This window comes from Fukomys damarensis, unplaced genomic scaffold (genome assembly GCF_012274545.1).
Source record: "Fukomys damarensis isolate Sample0158 unplaced genomic scaffold, DMR_v1.0_HiC HiC_scaffold_11, whole genome shotgun sequence".
Lineage (NCBI taxonomy): Eukaryota > Metazoa > Chordata > Mammalia > Rodentia > Bathyergidae > Fukomys > Fukomys damarensis.
In genome coordinates this window covers 12,737,506-12,760,808 of record NW_022900923.1, presented here as the reverse complement: position 1 = coordinate 12,760,808, position 23,303 = coordinate 12,737,506, and the positions used below count along the sequence as shown (strand labels likewise).

At 38.9% G+C, this 23,303-nt stretch overlaps 1 protein-coding gene across 2 annotated transcripts in view; it reads right to left on the bottom strand.

Annotated features, from left to right (window-relative positions):
- Sccpdh (saccharopine dehydrogenase (putative)) overlaps positions 1 to 23,303 on the bottom strand; it is a 34,905-nt gene that overhangs the window by 10,180 nt on the left and 1,422 nt on the right. For both annotated transcript variants that reach the window (XM_033762057.1, XM_033762058.1), the window contains exons 2-7: positions 21,557 to 21,669; positions 16,009 to 16,089; positions 13,577 to 13,706; positions 11,638 to 11,687; positions 931 to 1,061; positions 172 to 289 (exon numbers count right to left, since the gene is read on the bottom strand). In XM_033762057.1, coding sequence (XP_033617948.1) covers positions 172 to 289; positions 931 to 1,061; positions 11,638 to 11,687; positions 13,577 to 13,706; positions 16,009 to 16,089; positions 21,557 to 21,598 — 552 coding nt within the window. In that variant the 5' untranslated portion in view covers positions 21,599 to 21,669. The remainder of the gene's footprint in view (positions 1 to 171; positions 290 to 930; positions 1,062 to 11,637; positions 11,688 to 13,576; positions 13,707 to 16,008; positions 16,090 to 21,556; positions 21,670 to 23,303) is intronic.

Genomic DNA, 23,303 nt, shown 5'->3' with positions numbered 1-23,303 from the left:
ATTCTATATTAGGGCCAGGGATTTAGCTCATTGGTGTTGCTCCCTGTCAGGCAAGTGCAAGGACCAGAGTTCGATCCCCTGTACCAAATAAAAAAAAATCTGCATTAAACAGACAAGGGAACTGTAAGAAACACAGAAGATAGTATTAATAAAAAAGCGGTATTTACTTACTGGTGATTCCTCTAACATTTCATGCAAGTATCGCTGAGTCCGCTTTACAACAGACATGTCAGCTCCCATGAAAGGAATGGAGTATGCGCTGAGTTCTCTACAATAAGACACTGGCCACCTGCAAGACAGACCCATGAAAATTTCACATTTCCTCTAATTACAATAATCACAACTTCAGCCAGTACATTTCTGAATAAAAAACATCAACAGTTTTTCTTGGGGTCATTAATAAGAATGAGAATGGTAGGTGTGCTTTTAATTGAAAATTATTTCAGGAGTTCATCACACCTACATCCAAACAAGTAACAAGTGTCATAGTCTTCATACCACAATGCTAAAAGTACTTTAACTGTTTTACCCTATCAATTTCACTAGACACTGCTTTAAATAACACTCATAACAACAGCCCAATCCTAAACTCATATCTGCTAAAGTTCTCTCGTAAAAGTGCTACTAATGAGACTGATTAATTTACATTAAGATCATCAAACTTTAAGTTGGCAGTTTTACTGCATAAATCTTAACTGACATTTAATTTTGATGCAATAGTGAGATGTCTCCAGAAACTTCACTTCTAAAAGTATTGTTATATGTAAAGTACTTAAGCTTAGGATCATGTGTTAATTACATTTTATATTTGAAAACAATCTTGAGCTTACTACAAAAGGCGCCAAGCATTTTTAGTAACATACTTTGACAAGCTTACAAAACTTTACTTAAGACTAGAAAGAGTAAAGCATAGATTATGAAAGATTATACCTTTTTTTCAGTTTTGGACCAATGAAGGGGACAGGTTTCAGATTTGCTGAATTTCGTAGTTTTTTCAAACTACTCTGAGATGCAAAACCATAAATTGCTGACTTCCAGGTACCATCATGAATACACAACCCCTAGTGAAATATTTCAAGAGTCAAACAGATATGTCTTAAGGGGCAATTAAAAGATAAAATCGAGTAACTTATAAATATAAGCAACATTTCGCCTCTATTTATGCAAGGCATAACCCCTTATTTAATAATCTTGAGATGAATTCCCTTACTAACGAAGCAGCACTAACATTCATTAATTAGGTCATACTCAACCCATATGAGCCATTTCATCTTTCCTCCTAGCATTACCCATGCTCTTTGTAACTAATCATTCAGTTTCATCTTCTCATTTTCACTCAGCTAATTAACCCTATTCCTCCAAAAGTAGCCACTCTAACCCTATCACTATCCTCTGCTGATTACTCAAAAAGTCAAGACACATTCATGTGCACAATACATATAACATACAGTCCATCTGTCCATCCCCCATTATACAGGGTCCCCCATCTATCTCTAACACCTATTGTTCCGGGTTCAAGTTACATATTGTCTTACCATCTTGGTTTTCTTTTTCTTTCTTTCTTTTGGTACAGGAATCGAACTTGGGACCTTGCACTTGTGAGGCAGGTGGTGGCACCACTGAGCTAAATCCCTGGCCCCATTTTGGTTTCCTTAAATTTTTAATGTAAAGTTAACTCATACAATTTATATTTTAATGTCTTTCCTCAATTCTTTGATTTTTGGTACTGCAGCCAGTACTAAACCCTTAGTATTTACTTAATCTTACTCAGATTCTCCTTCATCCATTTCATCTTTTCCATGAGACTCTCAGTTCTGAGAGCCTTCCATTCTCAACCCAGTCACACATTCCCTGACCCTCACCTCCAACTCCAGTGAGAAGTGAGTGTGACAAAGGGAGCACAGGAGAGGACACTCATCCTGAATATTCTGCCACAGTGCCAGCCCTTCTTTACCCAACTTCTAAGTGGGCCTTTTCATTCTTGATTACATTAATATTAAACTTCACTGATCATACGATTGTACCTAACTGTATTATGTCCTTCCGTCTATGTTGTTTACCTTGTTTAAATGAACAAAGTCACTTGGAAAGATTTTAATACTAACTTTGTCACCAGATTTGAAAGAATATCAGTGAGGCAGATGGAAAGACATCTTCTGATTGTTAAAAGTAGGAAAAAGCCCAGGATTTAGCTCAGTCGTTCCACCGCCTGCCTCGCAAGTGCAAGGACCCAAGTTCGATCCCCAGTACCAAAACATAAAGAAAGAAAAGTAGGAAAGAAAAGAAATAATAAAACCACAAGAAGATCCAGGTTTTTTTCTCCTTTCTTCCCTTCTTTCCTTTCAAGACAGGGTCTCACTATGTTGCCCATCCTGGCCTCAAACTCCTGCTATACAGCAATCCTCCTGCCTCAGCCTCCCACAAAGGTGAGACTATGGTTGTGTGCCAATTTGTTTCTCTTTTTTCTTTTTTTTTTTTTCAGGGCTGACAATCACAGTCAGGGCCCTCATGAATGCCTAGGCAAGTGCTTTACCATTACGCTGTATCCCCAGCCTGCAGGTTTTCATATTTTGGTTTTGATGATGCTAAAAAGCAGAGACATCAAATCTAATTTCCATTTTGGTAAGACTGATTTGTTTTATTAAAAATATAGGGCCAGAGATTTAGCACAGTGGTGCTGCTGCTTGCCTCACAAGTTCAAGGTCCTGAGTTTGATCCCTGTACCAAAGGAAAAAAAAAAGTATAACAGACCTACAAGACTTAAAGGTTTGATTTGCTAAACTACCCATCTAGGCATGACTAATCTGAACTACTTACAAATGTAAAGATTTCCAAATACTAGGCGAAAATAGCTTTTTTAAAAAACCTAAAAATATCTTCTTATACAAATCAGCCATCAAAAACCAAAAGTATTATTAGGGTTAAAAATTTTTAACCCTAATATTATTGAAAACTATAAGCCAGGCGAGGTGGCGCATGCCTGTAATCCCAGCACTGGGAAAGATGAGGCAGGAGGATCGCTGTGAGTTTGAGACCAGCCTGGCCTACATGTGAGTTCCAGGTCAGTCTCAATTACATAGTGAGACCCTATCTCAAAAAAACCGGAAAAAAAAAAAAGAAAAGAAAAGAAAAGAAAAATATAAATAAATGTGTGTAATACATTATAATTTAGCAAACCTATAAACCCAACATACATGTAACCATCTAGATCATGAACTGCAATACAGCTAGCAACAAAGAAGAACCTTTTTAGAATAATCAAGAAAAAAAATGGGCCAGGAATTTAGCTCAGTGGTTCTGCTGCCTGCCTCTCAAGCGCAAGGTCCTGAGTTCGATCTCCGGTACCCTCCCCTGCAAAAAAAAAAGTCAAGAAAAAAATCTTTTTTTTCCTGGTTGTTCCTGGACATGGCCTCACTATGTAGTCCAGTCTGGCCTTAAATTCTTGATTCTCCTGCCTCAGCCTCCTCAGTGGTGGAATCATAGGCGTGTAGCACCCGGCCTGCCAATTTCTTCCTTGGTAGTGATGTAGCACCTAAGTATTCATTCCTAAACAGTCTGTCAGTTTCTAAACTTTAGAGAAATGGAATCACAAAGGACACTGTACATTATGAAATTTGGCTTCCTCTGCTCAAAACTGTGGTATCAGGAGTTTGTGTTGCAGACAACTCAATCTGCAGCTGGCCTCTCCACTTTCTCAATGGTGTCTTTTGATAAAACTAACATTCTTAATTTAAATGAATAAAATATATCCTTTTTTATTTTAACATCTCTGACACTGTTAAGAGAAGTCACTCCTGACTGTGAAACCATGAAATGTGTCACTGCTTGGAATGACAGGGGTGGGGATTTAAATACTAAAATCAGAAATGAAAGAGGGGACATGACTACCAATCTTACAGAAATAAAAAGCAGTACTGGGGAATACAATGAATACTTGTATGCCAACAAATAGAGAACCTAGAGGAAATGGACAAATTCCTAGAATTCCTGTTATGGGTTAAACTGTGCCTCTCCACCACCTAAATTAGGACTTCATTTATTGAAGGTCTAACCCCAATTCCTCAGTCTATTTGGAAATGAGTTTTTCTAGCAATTTATGACTTTCAACTTAATATTACCTGTAGATTCTTTTCAAAATCCTATCAATCGATGTAGAAAAAGCTTGTATCAAAATCCAATGCCCTTTCACGATAAAAATCTTCGAGAGAACTAGAAGGACCTTATCTGAATGTGAGAAAAGCTATTTATGACAAACCTCCTGCTAACATAATATTAAACGGGGAAAAATTGAAAGCTTTCCCTCTAATGTCAGGAACAAGACACAGATGCTCACTATCACGATCACTCACTATCAACAGAATACTTGTAATATTAGCCAGAGCAATCAAGCAAGAGAAAGCAATAAAAGGGATACGTAATGGGAAGGAAGGAATCAAATTATCATTATTTGTAAATGACAAAATATTATATAAAGAAGACTCAAAAACATCCGCTAAGACTCCTATAATTAAAAACCAAATTCAGGGCCGGGGATTTAGCTCAGTGGTTCCCTGCCTGCCTTGCAAGCACAAGGATCTGAATTTGATCCCCGGTACCAAAACAAAACAAAACAAAACAAAAAAAACAAATTCAGCAATGCAGAAGGATACAAAAATCAACAAACAAAAGTCAATAACATTACTATAAACCAATAATGATCTCAGTGAAAAAGAAATTAGAGAAATAGCTGGGTATGCCTGTAATCCTAGCAGTCAGGAGGCTGAGGCAAGAGGATCACCATGAGTTTGAGGCCAGCCTAGGCTACTTAGTTCAATGCCGGCCTGGACTACATAGTGAGAGGAACAGAAGGGGAGAGAAGGGGAGGGGAGGGGAGGGGAGGGAAAAAAAAAGAAGGAAAGAAAGCAAGAAAGAATTCCCTACAAAACTAGAAAAAAATCCTAAAAGTCATATGAAACCAGACGAGACCAAGAATAGCAAAAAGCAATCCTGGGCAACAAAAGCAAAAAGGGTGGTTTCAATACCTGATTTCAAGTTATACTATAAAGCAACAGTGATAAAAATAGCATGATACAGGCATAAAAACAGACACATGGATCAACAGAACAGAACAGAGGATAGAGAAACATCCCCAGCCGGGGATTTAGCTCAGAGGTATCACACTTGCCTCAGAAGCACAACATCCCAAGTTCGATCCCTGGTATCCCCCCCAAAAAAAAATCCTGCCCCAGAAACATCCCCAGACATATTTATTTACTTGATTTTCCACAAGTGATCAAAAACGTACATTGGAGGAAAGATAGCCTATTTAACAAATGATGCTGGGGAAACTGGCTATCTGTATCCAGAAGATTGAAGACCCATATATCTCATCACGTATGTAAACATTAAAACAGAATCAGGGCCAGGGATTCAGCTCAGTGGCACCAGTCCTGCCTCACAAGCACCAAGGTCCTGAGTTTGATCCCTGGTGGGTCAGGGGGTACACACAACAACAGAATCAGTAAACCTACTGGAAGATAAAACAGGTAAACTACTTGGAAGTCATAGGTGTAAGGCAAGGACTTTCTGAACAGAACTCCAAATGCACCAGAAGTAATAGCAAGAATCAACAAATAGGATTACATCAAATTAATCGATAATATTAATAAAAAGCTTCTGCATAGCAAAGGAAACAACCAACAAAGTGAAGATATAACCTACAAAATGGAAAAAAACATTTTGCCAGCTATTCCTCAGACAGGGAGCTAATATCTAGAATATAATAAGAATGCAAAAAACATAGGGAGACCCTGTCTCAAAAAACCAAAAAAAAAAAAGAAAAGTACTCAAAAAATTTAGACCACACCAAAATAAAAGACTCAATCAAAAATGGGCAAGTGCAATGAATGACCAATAAACATGAAAAAATGTTCAACATCTCTGGTCACTAGAGAAATAGTCAAACAACACTGATTTCATCTTACACTAGAAAGAATGGTGATCATCAAGAAATAAAAAAGAGCCAGGTGTGGTGGTGCACACCTGTAATCCCAGCACTCGGGAGGCTGAGGCAGGAGGACTGCTTTGAGTTCGAGACCAGTCTGGGGTACACAGTGAATTCCAGGGCAGTCTGATCTACATAATGAGACCCTGTCTCAAAGAACCAAAAAAAAAAAAAGCAAGGAAAAACATGCTGGTGTGGCTGTGTTGTAAAAGGAATCCTGCTACATTGATATAAACTAGTATGGAAATCAGTATGGAGATTCTTTAAAAAGCCAAAAATATAAATTCTAGGGCCAGGGATCTAGCACAGTGGTGCCGCCACCTGCCTCACAAGCGCAATTAATAATAATAATAAAAACAACAACAGAATACTAGGAAGGACAAATTTAAGACATATGTAGGAAAATGTGTTAAGTAAAATAAGTCACACACACAAAAACTGGGCCGGAGATTTAGCTCAGTGGTTTGGTGGCCTGCCTTGCAAGTGCATCAACCTGAGTTCAATCCCTGGTACCAAAAAAACAAACAAACACACACAAAAAAATCTTAAATTCTTTGTGGTATCTCTCATATGAAGAACCAAAGTTTAAATAAAGAATAAAATAAAGGATAAGTAGCTGTTCTGCAAGCAGGAAGGGATCCAAGAGACCAAGGACAAGGGGAGGATGTGAAGGGAAGGGGAAATATAGACTTATGATTTGTCATGTACAGGTACCAAATACCCACAATGAATGTAAACATGAATTAAAAATAACAGTAATAATGAAAATGGGGAAAGACGATCAGGAGATGGAGGGAGGAGGGTGGGGAGGGGAAGTGGGGGTTAAAAAGAATCAAGGCTGGGCATGGTGGCACACAACTATAGTCCCAGCACTGGGGAGGGTGAGGCAACAGGATGTTCCCAAGTTCAAAGCCAGCCTGGGCTCTGTAGTGAGTTCAAGGCAAGCTTGGATTACACAGCAAAACTCTGTCTCAAAAAAACCACCAAAAAAAGAATCAAAAGGTGTTACATATATACACGTACCTACTCCCTAAAATGAACGTAAACTTCATACTGCAAACATGTACTAGTAAAACTTTTAAAGAGAGAGAGAATGATCTCTATGCAGCAGACCTGCTGGCCATATGCCTTACCAGCATGGTGGGAGGCTGAGGCAGGAGGACCACCAAAGCACAGGCATTGCAAGCCAGCCTGAGCAACAGAGGGACTCCATTTCAAAAATAAATCACTGTGGCTATTATATTAACAGAGAAATGAGGAATAGTAAGAACAGGGTAAGCCGTAACCTCAGCACTTGGGAAGCTAAGGCAATCAGATCTCTGGGAGTTCAAGGTCAGGCTGAATTACATAGTGAGACTCTGACTCACAAAAGTTTAAAAAAAAATAGGGTATTAGCAAGGCAAGTGGTAAAAAGTAGTCAGATTGTGACATATTTTAGGGTAGATTCAATAGATTTCCTGATAGACATTAGGTACAGGTTTCAGAAAGAGGTACTAACAATAACTCCACTATTTGGTCTGAACATTTACAAATACACTGATTAGAACAAGGCAAAAAATGAGAACCAAGACCTGTCATGTAAAGGTACAAGATCCCAATAATGAATGTAACTGTACTGTATACCTAAAATGTACCAATAAACTCAATGAGGAAAAAAAAATAAAAAACAAAAAACAAATAAAATGTGATCAGAGCACATCTGGGAAGGAAAAGCACTATGTACAAACACAGTATGTGACATCTACTAAATATAAGATAATCAATTAGATATCACGCCCGGAGTTTAGGAAAAAGTAGGTTAACCCCATAAATTGGAATATATTTCTTAGCATCCAAAGACGTAAAGGTTTTCTTGTTGACTCTCTACTGATTTCTAGCATAGCTGCAATATAGCCTAAAACACACTCTAGAGCAGGGATGATAAACTGTTTCTGCAAAGGGTCAGGCCATAAGTATTTTAGGTTTTGCAGGCTACATATGATCTCTGCTGAATAATATTCTTTCCTTTTCATTAGTCCTTTAACATGTAAAAATTATTCTCTACTTGTGGTCATATAAAAACAAGCATGAGCTCTAGGGTAGAGCTACAGCTACACTGTCCAGCATGGAAGCCACCTTAGATGCATTTCCTTCACACACAGCACTGTGATACAGCACGATTTCAATCTCCTGAAATTCGCTGAGTATTGCTCTGTCTTAGCTCATATCTGTGATTCAAAATTTTTAAATGTAAAAATTTTAAAATCTAAGCAAAAAGATAAGGAGCAGCTGGAAAACAAAATCTAGTGCCAAGGGATGACAAGTTCAAGGAAAAACTGTCTCCGTCCCACCCTTGTAAAATGAAGACTGTATTTTGCTTCACAGAAAGGAGAGGAGTTGCAATGATGCATTTGCTTGGGTCTTCTGTCCCAACTTAAGCCCCAATGTCGCGTCCCTATATTACTAATACTTAACATTTATCTAGTAAGTACTAAGTGCCAAGCACTGTTCTAATTTGTACTCACTAACTGAATGCTCACAGCATATGAAGTCGACACTATCTTTTACACATGAAGGAAATGAAGCACACGAGAATAAACTCACCCATGCAAATCGCTGATAAGTGGCAAAGGCAAAATTAAAGCTCAGGGAATCCAGTTTAAAAATCTGTATTTTTTTTCTTTTTTTTTTCAGTACCAGGGATTGAACCCAGGGCTTTTGCACTGAGCTGTATCCCAACACCCCCTCACCACCACCATTTTGTTCTGTGACAAGAATGATGCTAAGTCATTAAGTTACCCAGCCTGGCTCAGATTTTTTCATTTACTTTTTTGGTTTCATTTTTTATTTTTCTTAGTACATTTTTGCAGTACGTAATGACTACGTTCACTACACATTTTAATTCTTTTTACATTTCCTTCCTCTCCCCTCTCCCTTCTACACCTTTGTCGCCTGGTCCCCCTATGGGCTCAGATTTGTGATCCTCCCACCTTAGTCTCCCAAGACGTGCTCACTCAGTAGCACTTCTTTTGTTCCACGTAAACAGAAGAGACTACATCTGGAATAACCTGGTCTTTCCAATGACAAACTCTCTGCTGCCCTGAAAATGAAGACTCTTCTCTAGCTCTACCATTTTTTTTTTTTTTTTTACCAGGGATTGAATTCAGGACCTTGCGCTTGCAAGGCAAGCGGCAGAACCACTGAGCTAAATCCCTGGCCTCTAGATCTACCAATTTTATTGTCATGTCTATGTGGTGGACATCTGCTTTTCGTCAGTCCTGCACTAATTTCCTATAGCCTCTTATCTGGTGTTATGTTTATACAACCCTGTCTCTCCTATATGAAATCTGTTCCATGCTATTGAGCTGGGGTTGACCCCAGGACACTCCCTGAAGGGCATCCCGACCAGGGCAATGTGACCACTCCATTACCCCAGGTTATACTGACTGGTGTGACAACGACCACAGAGCCCAATACCTAGCTAATCGTCCCTATTTAAACTCTCATAGCGTCGTCTCCTGGCAAACCATGAACTTTAAGGACAATATATACTTGGGGCAAATACTTTCCTGCCCCCATTGGAAGCCTACCCAGAGGGAAGCAGAGGAAAGAGGGGAAAAAAAAAAAGAGCTCTGACAATCACACAAACACCAACCAGAACCAAGATCTGGTCACACTATGTGGCTATACAAATCAATAAACTCCTTTTTGTTGGTTTAAATGGAGTTGCCTTTGTTTTGAAAGACTCTCATTTGTGTTTCTCAGACTTTGTTCAGGCTGTAGGCGCTGACCTTCCAAAAGCTATTCACTTTTCAACCAGGCGTGGTGGTGCACGCCTGTAATCCCAGCACTCGGGAGGCTGAAGCAGGAGGATCGCTGTGAGTTGGAGGCCAGCCCAGGCTAAATAATGAATTCCAGGTCAGTCTCAACTATATAGTGAGACACTGTCTCAAAAAAACAAAAAAACAAAACAAAACAAAAAACACTTTTCAAGGCTAACATCACTGTGGCCCCTATGAGGCATTTGCAAATTAATCAGGCCCATTCTTACTTCCTTTTATTCTTAGGTTCTAGCAGATAGTAAACATGAACTTTCGCATACTCTGAATAGCTCTTGCATACTCTAAAAGTAGTCATTACTCTTAGATATCTGCATCCCTTCCCATCTCAATGCCTCTGTTATACTGCATATTTCATAGCCCTTATCTAAAATGCTTAGGATGAGAAATGTTTCAGATTTTGGTTTTAGTTTTGTCTGATTTTGGAGCATTTGTACAGACTTTACCAGTTGAGCATCCCAAATCTGAAATATACTATAATTCAAATTTCTGAGCAACACCTCAGCACTCAAATATTTCAGATTTTGGAGCATTTTGGAATTCAGATTTCTAGATCAGGAAAATTTAGTCCATATCCAGATTCTCCAAAAAGATCTTGACCTCTGCCCTCCCAACCAGAAAGACTTCACATTCTTAGAAACCTACAGTATTTCATCAGTTCTTTTTAACAACGAATACTTGCTATCTTCTGCCAAAATTAAATTATTTCCTCTTTTAAGGGAAGGGTTTGCATCTTTTTTATGTTTCACTTTACCTTGCCCTTCTGTACATATTTGCACTACTATACAACTTAAGGAATATATTTTAAAGAAAACATTTTATGAAATATAATCTAGACCTGAGTTAAGTGCTATGAGAATTAAAAGTACCATAAATTATGGTCATCTCCCAGAATGCAACTGTCCTATGTTCCCAGACAGACTGAACATTCAGTAAGGCTACATATACTGCATATATTTAAGGTCACAATAGTGCCCAACTTCAAGTTAGGAACCCAATAAAAATATGCACACTTGCCAGGCACAGTGGCATAACCCTCTAACCCCAACACTCTAGGAGTACCGCAAATTCACAATCAGCCTGGGTAACTTAATCTCAAAAATAAAAAAGGGCTAGAAGGGTTATAATCCCAGCACTTAGCGGTCTGAGGCAGGAGGATGACCATGAGTTCAAGGCCAGCCTGGGACTACACAGTGATTTCAAGACCAGCCTGAACTATATAGCAAGACTCTGTCTTTAAAAAAAAAAAAAAAAGTAGTGTCAGGCCCTGAGTTCAATCACCAGTATCAAAAATATACACTCGGGCTGGGGATTTAGCTCAGCGGTTTGGTAGCCTGCCTTGCAAATGCAAGGACCCGAGTTCAATCCCCGCTACAAAAAAAAAAAAATACACACACACACACACACACACACACACACTGATTTCCACTAAGGTGTTAAGTTTTCTTGACTGACAACATTAATTACACTAATTACATTAATAGATGTCTTAGTGTGGGGACTGTGGTAATTCATTCTAATACAATGAATTGTAGAGTTGTTTTAAAAATGAAATTCATTTTAACTCAAAATAATTTAGTATCTTTTTTCAATTAAACAGTGACTTAGGGCTGGAGATTTAGCTCAGTGGTACTGCACCTTCTTTGCACGTACAAGGTTCTGAATTCTACCCCCAGTATGGGGGTGGGGGGACAAAAAAACAAAAACAGTGACTTACACACTAAAAATTACAAATACATATAAATTTTAATTAATCTAAATCTTTTTTTAAAGAGAAACACATCTTTTCGAAAACGTTTTCAGTATTGACTTGAAAAAACACGATGAAAAACTAACCTCAGGTCCTGAATGTACAGTCAGATAACTTTCCACAGCAGTCAAAGTACCTAAAAGAATAGAGCAGTAAAAGAAAAACTGACATTATTTAACTAGGACAAGCAATAAACTATTCTTATTCACTCAGGGACTTTTACTAAGCTTGATAGAGAAGAAAATCTGTACAGGTGACAGTTTTATTATGTTATTATACAGACTTATGAAGCAGGTAAGGCCAGGTAAGCTGCTAGAAAGTTGAGTTTACCATAAACTATAACTGCTGATACTGACATCTTTTCTAGTACTTAAATTGACAATATTAAGAATCTTCCCCAATGAGGCAACAATTTACCTAATTTATTCTGGAAGGACCAGCACAAAATTATTAAAATCAGATCCATGGCAATTATTCTCTCTTTTTTTTTTTTTTTTTTTTTTTGGTACCGGGGATTGAACTCGGGTCCTTGCGCTTGCAAGGCAGGCCACCAAACCACTGAGCTAAATCCCCGGCCCTACATGGGAATCATTCTTGCTTCAAATATAACAGCTTTCAAGGGCTTATTAAAAATGGTTCACAACAAATGTAAAAAAACTCCTAAAACACCTTTTGATGACTTATAAAATATTTAAAACAAGGCTGTTAAAATAAAAATATAAGTATAAAATAAAAATTGAAATCCAAAGCCCCCCAAAAGGGGAGAAATCAACTGCAGAAACCATGAAAACTTGATATATAGAACAATGGCTAGATATCTAACAGTTGAGTTTCTCAAAAATATAAGGAAAAGAAAATCGAATGATTCTCAAAATTTGACAATTAAAAAAAAAATATATATATATTTATATATATAATTTGCTTAGGAAATATTGTTCCTGGTTTTAATTCCAAAAGAAAATTAAAGGGCCAGGGATTTGGCTCAGTGGTTCCCCTGTCTGCCTCTCAAGTGTAAGGCCGAGTTCTATCCCCAGTACCAAAAAAAAAGAATCCAAAAGAAAATTAAAGCATTGGGCCTTGACAACAAATATGCATGTCATCACAGGACACTACCGCACAGCTACAGCCACATAAATAAACGCTGCTGGTCTGCCCACTGCATAGAGAATACGCAGAACGTTAAGATGTTTGAGAATGTGGCCTGTGTATGTGAATCTGTGCTCTAATCTGATCCACAGAAAGAACATGGGCCACCTAAGTTAGTGTACAGTGATAAAATGCGGACCTCTATTAAAAATCAGGTGAGCTGGGGATCTAGCTCAGCGGTTCCGCCACCTGCCTCGCAAGCGCAAGAACCTGAGTTCGATCCCCGGTACCAAAAAAAAAAGAAATCAGCTGAGGTACTTGTTATATTTTGACTTCTAGGTTTTCAGTATCTGGAAAAAAACTTCGAAACAACCTTAGTCATACTTCTCATGAAGAAAACCTATTCAAAAGAAAAACTATCAAATATTTAGGAATAACCTCAATAAAATACATATATGGCTACCATAAAGAAAAAATAAACTTCAGACTCTAAAGATTTTTGTTTCAGTGCTGGGGACAATCCAGGGCCTTGTATATGCCAAGCAAGTGCTCTACCAGTAAGCTACATAACTGACCCAAAACCTTTTAACTCTATGTGTAAACTGTACCTTAAAATACATTAACTTCTAAACAAAAAGTCTGAATTTATATTGGTTACCAAAATTTTTTCTAAGAAATGTGAGAGCTCTAACCATAACTAAGATAAAACATTGGACAATTTCTCATTTTAAAACACTTATACTAGTATCTGTATCTCAGCAAGTCAATAACAGCATTTTATTAAAGGTGGGGTTATGTTAAAAACAAAGTACAGTATTGTTTCAATATTGCCCACTTATAGCTGTTTCTTTTTTCCAACTAGATTTTAGCTCACCACAATTAGAAACACAAAGCTCTTTTATTTTCAAATTCAAGTACTGCTTATTGAACAATAATTACCATTCATTTTATTTCTGGTATATATCACTCCCAGATCCGCTGGAATGGAGTCAAAGCCACTGCTTCCAATGATGTAGGCCCCCTTTTCAGCAGCTTTCTCATGATACTTCCAATACATTAGCTCCAGAAACTAAACAAATCCAGAAAAAGAACTGAATCAGCATTTACAGAAACACCTAGACCAATACATGACAATTTATCTTTAAAGAAAAAGTGAAAAATGCTAACCAAAATGGCTCTACAGCAAAATATTAACTGTCAAATGTTTTTTTCATTTATTCCGCAATGACTGTATGCCAATATGTATGCCACTAAGTGTAATGGTTCTGTTTTTTATGAATTTTAAATGTAAAAATATTATAAAAATTAAATACAGGAAGAAATAAAAACAAAACACTTTCTGGAGTGAGATCTCAGTATTGTTTTCACTTGCATCTCTTGAATGCCCAATGGTGTTAAACCTTTTTCCATATATTTATTTGTATTTCTTCATCTGAAAAGTATATATTCATTTCAGATGCCCATTTTTTGGACTGGACCTTTAAATATGGGGGACTATGATTTTTTGAGTTCTAAGTGAAATAAATCAGACACACATGTATACTGCAGTTTCTCTGGTGTGAGAAACTGAAACTGTAAATAAGGACTAAAAGGTATAATAGATATTGTGAAATAGGAAGAAAATGTTCAAATGGGAAGCAGAACTAGGGAGAAGAAAGGGAAAAGGAAGGAAGATTAAAAATGAGAAAAGAAGGAAAAAATAGAAACAAAGCTTTTGTAAATAAGGAGGGGATGAAGGGTTGACGAATGAGAGAAAAGAAGACTCAAAATATATTATGTACAGATACAAATTCCCTCTGATGAATGTGATCATTACGTACATCTAAATTGCACCGATTAAAAAGTGCCAATAAATTTAAAACAATAAACACTTAAAATTGCATTACCCAGATGAACACCATTACATATATCTCTACATAGAGATAAAAGGGAGGAAAGATGATGAGAAAAGAGACCCTGGGCCTTTATCGGGCTTTTTGAGCTGTACTTATATATGTTTTGTTTTGCTTGATGGTGCTGGGGACTGAACCCAGAACTTCATGCATACTCAGCAAGCATTCCACCACTGAACTACACTCCTGGCTCTATTAGGGGGGGTTAGATATACTTTTATGGTAGTTTGTGGGATAACTTGGAAGCTTTTCATCATTTTTATGCTCCAGGTTACTTTGAATAATATAGAAAACTTTTGTCTAATTCATGTTTTCTACCTCGAGTCAATTTTGGTAATTTATACTTTTCCTAGTATTTTTACATATATATTACCAATTGATAACTTCTAAGTACAGATTCTACTGGCACAATAACGGCAATAATGAGACTACAGAAACGTGATTTATCATTTGAAAGGTGATAATGCTACACAACTTCCTATAGGCGGGCAAACCTCAAGTCCCAGTTGTATTCACTAGGTGTGTGACAGAGCAAGATATTTAACCTTGCTAAACTTTCATTTCCTCATCTATAAAATAGAAAGGAAGATAACTACTTTATAAGTATATTTTCAAAAATTATATAGAAGTTTTAGCACAGTGTTGACAAACACTTAATAAACATGAACAGTAATTTCACACAGGCTAAGCACAAACTCTATTGCTGAGCTACACCTAGCCACGCAGTTTTTGAGCCAGCTGTGGTGGTGGACACCTATAATCCCAGCACTCTGAAAGGCTGAAGCAGGAACACTGCAATTTAACCAGTTTGGGTAACAGGGACTTAGCAAGACTGTGTTTCAAAATATAAGAAGGATTGGGAATGTAGCTCAGTGAAAAGGTCCTGCATTCAATGCCCAGTACCACAAAATAAACAAATAAATAAGACTGGGAGATTTTACATTGATTATTCTGTAATATTTGTGAATGTACCTGATTCTAAAAATTACACATAGCTTTTTTTTTTTTTTTTTTTTTGGCACTGGGGACAGAATCCAAGGCCATCCCATTCAGCTGTATCTCCAGCCCTTTATTTATTTTCTATTTTGAGAGAGGGTCTCACTGAGTTCCCCAGGATGGGCTCAAACTTGTGATACCTCTGCCTCAGCCTCCCAGAGTGCTGGGATTATAGACATGTGCCACCATACCTGGCTAGTACAGTATTTTCATTAATTCAGCTTAAAGCATTCAGTAAAAATCAGCACATTCCATATAAAAAGAGAATAACTGAGGTTGTGATAAAAAAAAAAAAAATTCAAGAAAGCTAAAGCTAAGACCTGACCATCAGTACTATCAATGGGATTCCACAGGAATACTCCTCGGGATACTAAGTAGTAGCATCAATTTCAAAATGTGACTATAAAACTGAACTAAAAATTTCCACTTCATTAAACAGAAAATGTGTGGTTAATTCCGCTTTTCCTTTTCTATTTTCCATACCTCAGGTTCCCCACAGATGTCAATACAGCTCGTTCCATTTTCAATACATGCTTTTACCACAGGTTCTCCATAAAATCGATACTAGGGGAATAAAGAAAACCAACAGGTTACTCTTGCATGGGAAGCTTTATTCAACCAAATGTCATTTGTCCTGGAAATATAGTCTTTGTTATCACAAAATCAAATGCTGTAACAAAAAACAAACAAGCCAGGCATGGTGGCACACGCCTGTAATCCCAGCACTTGGAAGGCTGAGGCAGGAGGATCACTGTGAGTTCAAGACCAGCCTGGACTGCATAGTGAGACCCTGCCTCAAAAAAACAAAAAACAAACAAAAAAAGCAAAATCAAATGCTAATGAAGTAGCTTAAAGATAAACTGACAAAATAAGGCACCTATACTATTCCAGCTATCACAGTATAAATAATAAAGGTATGATGGAATTACAGAGGAATACATATTTACCTCTAACAGAAAACAAGATGCAAAGTTTTATAAAAGTAGTCATTTGCATGAGTTGAATTTTGATAAGGATTTTCCAAGAAAAAGAAAAATTCAAATAAAGGAAAAAGTATACGTAAGGTTGTAACCTGACACACAAGTGTTTGAGGAGAAAGTGGCGAGAGGTTAGCCTGGAAAGAGATAAAGTACTAGGGCCTACACCTGGCACAGTGCTGCACGCCTTTAACCCCAGCACTTGGGAGGCTAAGGCAGGAGGATTACCATGAGTTTGAGACCAGCCTGGACTACATTGTGAGTTCAAGGTCAGTCTGCTGAACTACACAGCAAGACCCTGTCTCAAAAAATAAAGTACGAGGGCCTAATGGGGAAAGACAATGAGTACCTGCTAACAAGTTTGCACTTTATCTTTACTAGATAAATAGGCACACCTGCGGCATTCTTTGAAATTAGTAACTATTGGTGCAAGTTTGCAGTATTTAATGCCTATATTCCTCATGGGGAGTTGGTACGTGCACATAGCTAACACATCTTCATTTTTTCAATTTTTTTTCCTGAAGGATTTTTAAACAGGACAGTGATGTAAGGTTTATAGCACAGACATATCACTCCAACTGTGATACTGGAAAACAAAGAAGGCAAGTGAGAAAGGCTGAAGGACTAATCTGAAGGGCAGATCGTACTAAGGACGACATACTACAAATCAAAAGTGACAGATTTCCTGATTAGTGGGGCTAGACATGGAGATTCAAAGCACTATTAGCAAAAATAATAATAATAATTTTTTTTTAAATAGGAGAAAGTCTGAAGAGGTAAGTTTAAAGCTAGCTACAATAGACATTCCGAATCTATGATATCAGATTGCTCAAGTTACTTTTTGCTCAACCTCAAGGAACTACAATAAAAATGACACTGTATAATAGTTATTACATCAGGATTCAAGCCATCTTAAAAGAAGCTGACCAATCTTTCCCTCTGTGAAGGTAGGGTCAGAGGAAACACACATTCCAAAGATGGAGAAAGGAGATCATTTTTTTCTTCTATCCAGCCACTGAGATGCAAGTAAAGAGACACTTTAAATGACAGGACACTGACTTTTACAAGTATGTAGATCTTTTCCTCGCTCCCTACCCTCACTTCCACAGCCTCGGTCTTGTTAAGAACAGCAGGTAGGGATGTGAAGGCAATCTGGCTGCAGCATGTCATGCCACTGATCACCACGGCTGATTCAGCTGACCTGGCTGGTTAGGCAGGTGTCTCTTCCTCCTTCCCCACTCCACCTACTCCCCTAACTCCAAAGACAATGTGTGTGTCAGTGACTTCCAACCTCTAACTCCAGAGCTGCTCACTAATAAGGGTCCCGTTTCTGTGGTTTGTTAGAAATATTAGGACCAAGTAGAACACAGGACATGTGCGATGACACACACATAAAGCTTACTTCATTTTGGCTGCATTTTCCCAGCTTTTATTTCCTCTTCACCCTGATTACCTCACTTATTTTAAAGAAAACAAAAAACAAAACAAAACAAAAAAAACCTCTAACACATTGTGTTTCTTGTCTTAATACAAGTGTCTGTGTCTATAGACACCTCAGCCTCGACAAATCTAAAACTGAATCCAATGGGTTCTCACTAAACCCGTCACTCCTCCTTCCTAGCACACAGAGGAGAGGGGAGGAGAGGAGCGCGACTGCCTGGGCCCCTCTCCTAACATCCTTTCCAGCGTACTAAATGAGAAAAGACTCAGAGACAAAGTTGTACAAATGGCTGAAGAGCACAGCAGCCCAGAGCACAAGATTTCAAGTCAGACCAGATTTAACCCAGGGCTGGGGGCACTCACTGTGTGACCCTGGGAAGTCACTTGCCATCTCCTTACTGACAAAAATGAGGGTGATAACAGCACCAACTTCACCGGGCTGTTCTGATGATGAAAAGAACCACAAGAGCTCAGCATAGTGCCAGGGACAAAAGAGGCAGATTTATTCTTCCGTTGTGATTAGGGCCATCCCTCCCAGAGCTGCCTTCAATCCAGCAGGTCTAGAGTCACAAGTTTTATAAAATCAGCACACTGAAAGCATCCCCTCAAAATATCTCAACTCGGTCATTTCTCTACACATCCACCTCTTAGTCCAGATCTTGCCACCTCACATCTAATTTGCTACTAAAATCCAACTAGTTTCACTGCTTTTTTCATTCCTAGGACCAGTCTAGTCCCATTTCCAAGGAAATACCAAACTATTATTTCAAAACAAAAATCTGGCATCATCTTTCCTTCTGCTTCCTGCCTGTTACCACTCTTATCCCCCATTAGCTCTCCAATGCCTACATCATGTAATATAAATTCTTTTAATTTTTTGGGGGGGTACCAGGGATCAATCTTGGGGCCTTGTGCTTGTGAGGCAGGCAGCGGCACCACTGAGCTAAATCCCCAGCCCTCTTTTTTTAATTTTGAGACAGGTTCTTGCTATGTAGTTCAGGCTGGCCTTGAACTCATTATGTAGCCCAGGCTGGCTTGAACTTGCAGCAATCCTCCTGCCTCAGCCTCCTGAGTGCTGGAATTACCAGTGTGTGCCACCATACGCCATTATGCAGCACAAAGTCTAAGCTTCCCAGCATTTCAAAGCTCTCAAGCATCATGTCACATCACATTCCCTCATTCCCCATGCCCCAGCTCTGAACTCCCTGTAACTCCCTAACGTGCTGCTGCTTCACACCCAGCGTTTGTTTCTACATACATGGAATATCCACCCGCTCTTCCACACCTGCCTAACTTCAAATACCTCCAAGCTCAGCCAATCTGTTTATTTACAGGTACTGGCAAGCTGCAGTAAAGCATTACTGAACTTCATAAAAATAGCAGTTGCTCATGGAAAGGGTACACATTTTCCTATTTGTCACAACCTACCCATTATTTTGTTACATCTTACACACTTCACTGGCTAATTTTAGGTCGAAACTTCCTATTATTAAATTATCCCTATTCTATTTTATTATACTTTTAGATTTTCCCTTGCCTTACGCTCATATGAGATAAATGGTAAAAATCAGAGTAACAAAGCAGATAATTCTTGCTCATTTACACATGCCCAACAGATGGGCTTCAGTTCTGAGACCTCAGGCATTTAGAGGGGGAAAGACAAAAAGATCCAACATGGGAGATAAATGAAGATGACAGACAGGAGGAAAACTAGGAGAAAGTGAGAGTCGAAAAACCAAGTAAAGAAAAGAGGACTGGATCGAACGCTGAGAGGCTAAAGATGAGGACTGGATTTGACAGGATGGGACTTGCCAGACTATTTTATTGAAACAGTGAGGATAAAAGCCTGACAAGAGTAGTTTAAAGGCCAGAGATTTAGCTCAGTGATACCGCCGCCTACCTCATAAGCACAAGGACCTGAGTTCCACCCACGGTACCAAAAAAATAAAAAAGAGTAGGTTAGAGGCAAGACGAGTCAGCATGCTACATGTTTTTCTCCAGCCACCCTGTGATACTTGTGTTCATGTAAAGAGTTAGAGCCAGAATAATTAGCGCTGGGTTTGCCTAGAGTATTGGAGGAAGACAAAGGAGCATGGCTGACAGTGTATGCACCAGAGGGATTACAGAAGGCTACACAGTGGAGGGAGTCTATGCTAGTGAAGGGGATAAACCTAAATAAACATTTAAATTGCATATACATTTAATATAAAATATTCCTGCTTTCCATTTTAAAAATTATTAATGTTTTAGATGCTTTGTTTTCAAAAGTCTCCCCAATTCTGATGGCTTTTACAGATCAGTAAATGATCCCAACATTCACCTCGTTGTAGGCTAAGTCTGAAAGTCCTCCTCTAGGCCTCTTCTTACATCCATTGTAAGAGCAAAAGCTACTCTCCTTTCAAAATATATTGAGCCCAAGCCGGACCTTGTGATGCACGCCTGTAATCCCAGCACTCGGGAGGCTGAGGCAGAAGGATGTCTGTGAGTTCAAGACCAGCCTGGGCTACATAGTGAGTTCCAGGTCAGTCTCGACTACATAGTGAGACCCTGTCTCAAAAAGAAACAAACAAACAAAAAATATATATATATTGAGCCCAATCTCTTCCTACCACTTCTATTGCTCTTCCCTAGTGCTAGTCTTGCTTGGAGCATGCCACTGTTGGTCCTTATTATCCATTCTTCCTCTAAGAACAAACTCAAAATTAATCAGCTCACACCTGTTTTCAAACATTCAATGACTCCTGGTCATTCTTAAGAGGAAAATCCAAGTCCTGCTGGTGGCCTGCAAAACCGAGCTCCTGCACAACTCTTCAGTCCACCCCCACCTCCCAGTCCTGCTCCCAGGCTCAGCTACACTGTCTCCTCTCACAGCCCCGTCTTGCCAAGCACACTCTCACCTTGGAACCTGCGTATTTGCTCTCCCTGAGACATTTTTCAAAAATAATCATGGCCTACCCCCTCCCTTCCTTCCTATCTCTGCTCAAATGTTGATTCGTCACTGAAAATTTCCCCATTTACCTAAAAGAAACTTATGTGCCAATCTATCGTTGCTCTGGGTCATTTCTCCTCCAAGAACTTAGCATCATCTATCCCTATAGTCCTATTATTCTTCCATCTGCCCACAAGGATGGAGCTTCACAAGGGATTTTCTGTTTGTCCGCCATAGTGCCCCAGCTGCCTGGAATGCTGCAGTTTATAGAGCAAGCATTCTATATTTACTGAATGCTTTTTTAGTTTCTATCTTTTTATACTTTAAGCATATATATTTGTAGAATAATACAGGAATGCTATAATAAAGGATGAATACTCAAACTTTTTTTTTTTTTTTGTACTGCAAGGAAATACAGGAAAAAGTCTGGACATCACAGCTGTAACCAATGGACAAACAGGCTCATGATTCCCTGGGTGCAGTAGCTCTGAGACCCTGTTTCAGGGGCCTGTGGTCACGTAGTTGTTCTTCACTAGAAGAAAAACTCCCCATATGGGGTTAAGATTTTCAACCAATCCTTCTGTCCTCTGCCCTTATGTTCCTCTGGGACACAGTGTGAAATACCAGCTCTTGCTAAAACTGAATGGAATGTTTGTTGTGCTAGAAAGAAGGGCTGATTACTTACAGGTCCCACGCAGTTGAGGACAACTGTTGCCTGTTTAGCCATTTCATCAAGGGAGGCTGGATTAGTGATATCACAAATTATTATCCCAACTTCTGATGATAAGGTCGGTCTTCCTAAAATATTAAAAAAATTTATATAAAGCAAATCCTAGTACAATATTAGAGACTCCACAACTACTTTTTATAGTAATCAGAGACCGCAAATTTACTAAAAATATGAATATAACAAAGCTAATGCTCACTCTCAAATTACAAATAAACATTTTTAATCAGGCAATAAAAAAGGAAAAAGCTAGGGGGAAAAATGGAGTCAATGCTAAGGGTTACTTAAAAAAAATCACTAACCTTTGAAGATTCTAAAACACGCAATGTTACAATTCTGTGTAACATGACCATTTTAAGGTGCTCTGATCAAGTTTAGATGCTAAGTAGATGACTGCCCTGACTTCTCTACCAAGAAATTTATATTATGAATTAAAAATAATTCTCATCAACTTCTAAACAATTACAGGGATCCAATTATAGAGGGTGGAGGGAGACTGTCAACCTCAATACCATGAGAACAAAAACGACTCTGAGGAGAGTCCACTTCTAAATCGTCCAATCTAGATAACATCACCTAGGCTAATAAGAAAATAATTGGAATTAACAGGCCCAATAAAGGAATGCAGGTTTTGACCGGACAAGATATATTCCCCACAATGTGAGCACTAGAAATGGTAGATACATAGGCTGCACCTGTATGGTCTTGCTGATCAGGAAAAAGAAATGGAATAGTTATTTTTATAGTGAAATTATCTTTTTTGGAAAAATAAAGCCCAAAAGCTCTTTGCTCAAAATTCTGTGTTGGTGGTGGCACTACGAGTTGTAGGAGAGCCATCAACTATATATAACCACAAAAGATTCTATATTCGTGCTATACACAAGGGAGTTAAAAGAATAAACATAAAGAATGCATTATACCCAGAGCTCTATCGGGCGATATCTGCCTGTGTGAGGAGACTCTAAAGTGGAGAAGATCCAATTTCAAGGCTATGGAGTCCTAAGTTAGCATCTCCCCAGATGGCAAAGGCAGGGTCTGAGCGTGCCTCCTTCCGCTTCCCCGTGTATATTCACAAGCACTTAGGACAGATCCCGGGGTGGAAAAGACCTCTCACTAAATATACAATGAGTGGGCGCTGAAAGAGTAAAAAAAATCCAAACCTGATATTTTTTTAAAATGAAGAAGACTACGGAAGGATTCGTGCAAGCAAAAACAAGTAAAAGGCGCCGAAGGTTTGGCGCAAAGGGTTTGGGAGTGTGGTTCAGTAGTGGAGCACGTACTTTGCAGGCAGAGAGACCCTAGGTTCAACCCTCATCAACATAAACAAACAACCCTACCAGTAAAATTCCTCATCTTTCTCTCCCACTCTCCAAATAAGGCAAAGGGAAGAAGTAACTCAAAACCCCCTTTCCCTGTCCAACCTAGTTTCAGGAAACCTCAAGCCACTGGGGAGCCAGCCCCGCCGTAAAATGGGACGAAGCGAACAAAGGCCACTCCAGTTCTTCACCCTCGGGACAGTGGGGCTCCCCACGCTAAGGCGACCTTCAAACGCGGCGGGGCAAAGAAATCTTTACATTTCAGTCTTTAATTTGGGGGTGGACAAAGCCACGACCACATCTGAAACGGCCCTGTCCTCCCTGGGCAGAAGCGCGGGGGAGGAACTCGCGCCGGGCCTCGGGCCGGCCGCCTGTTTACCCAGCTTCAG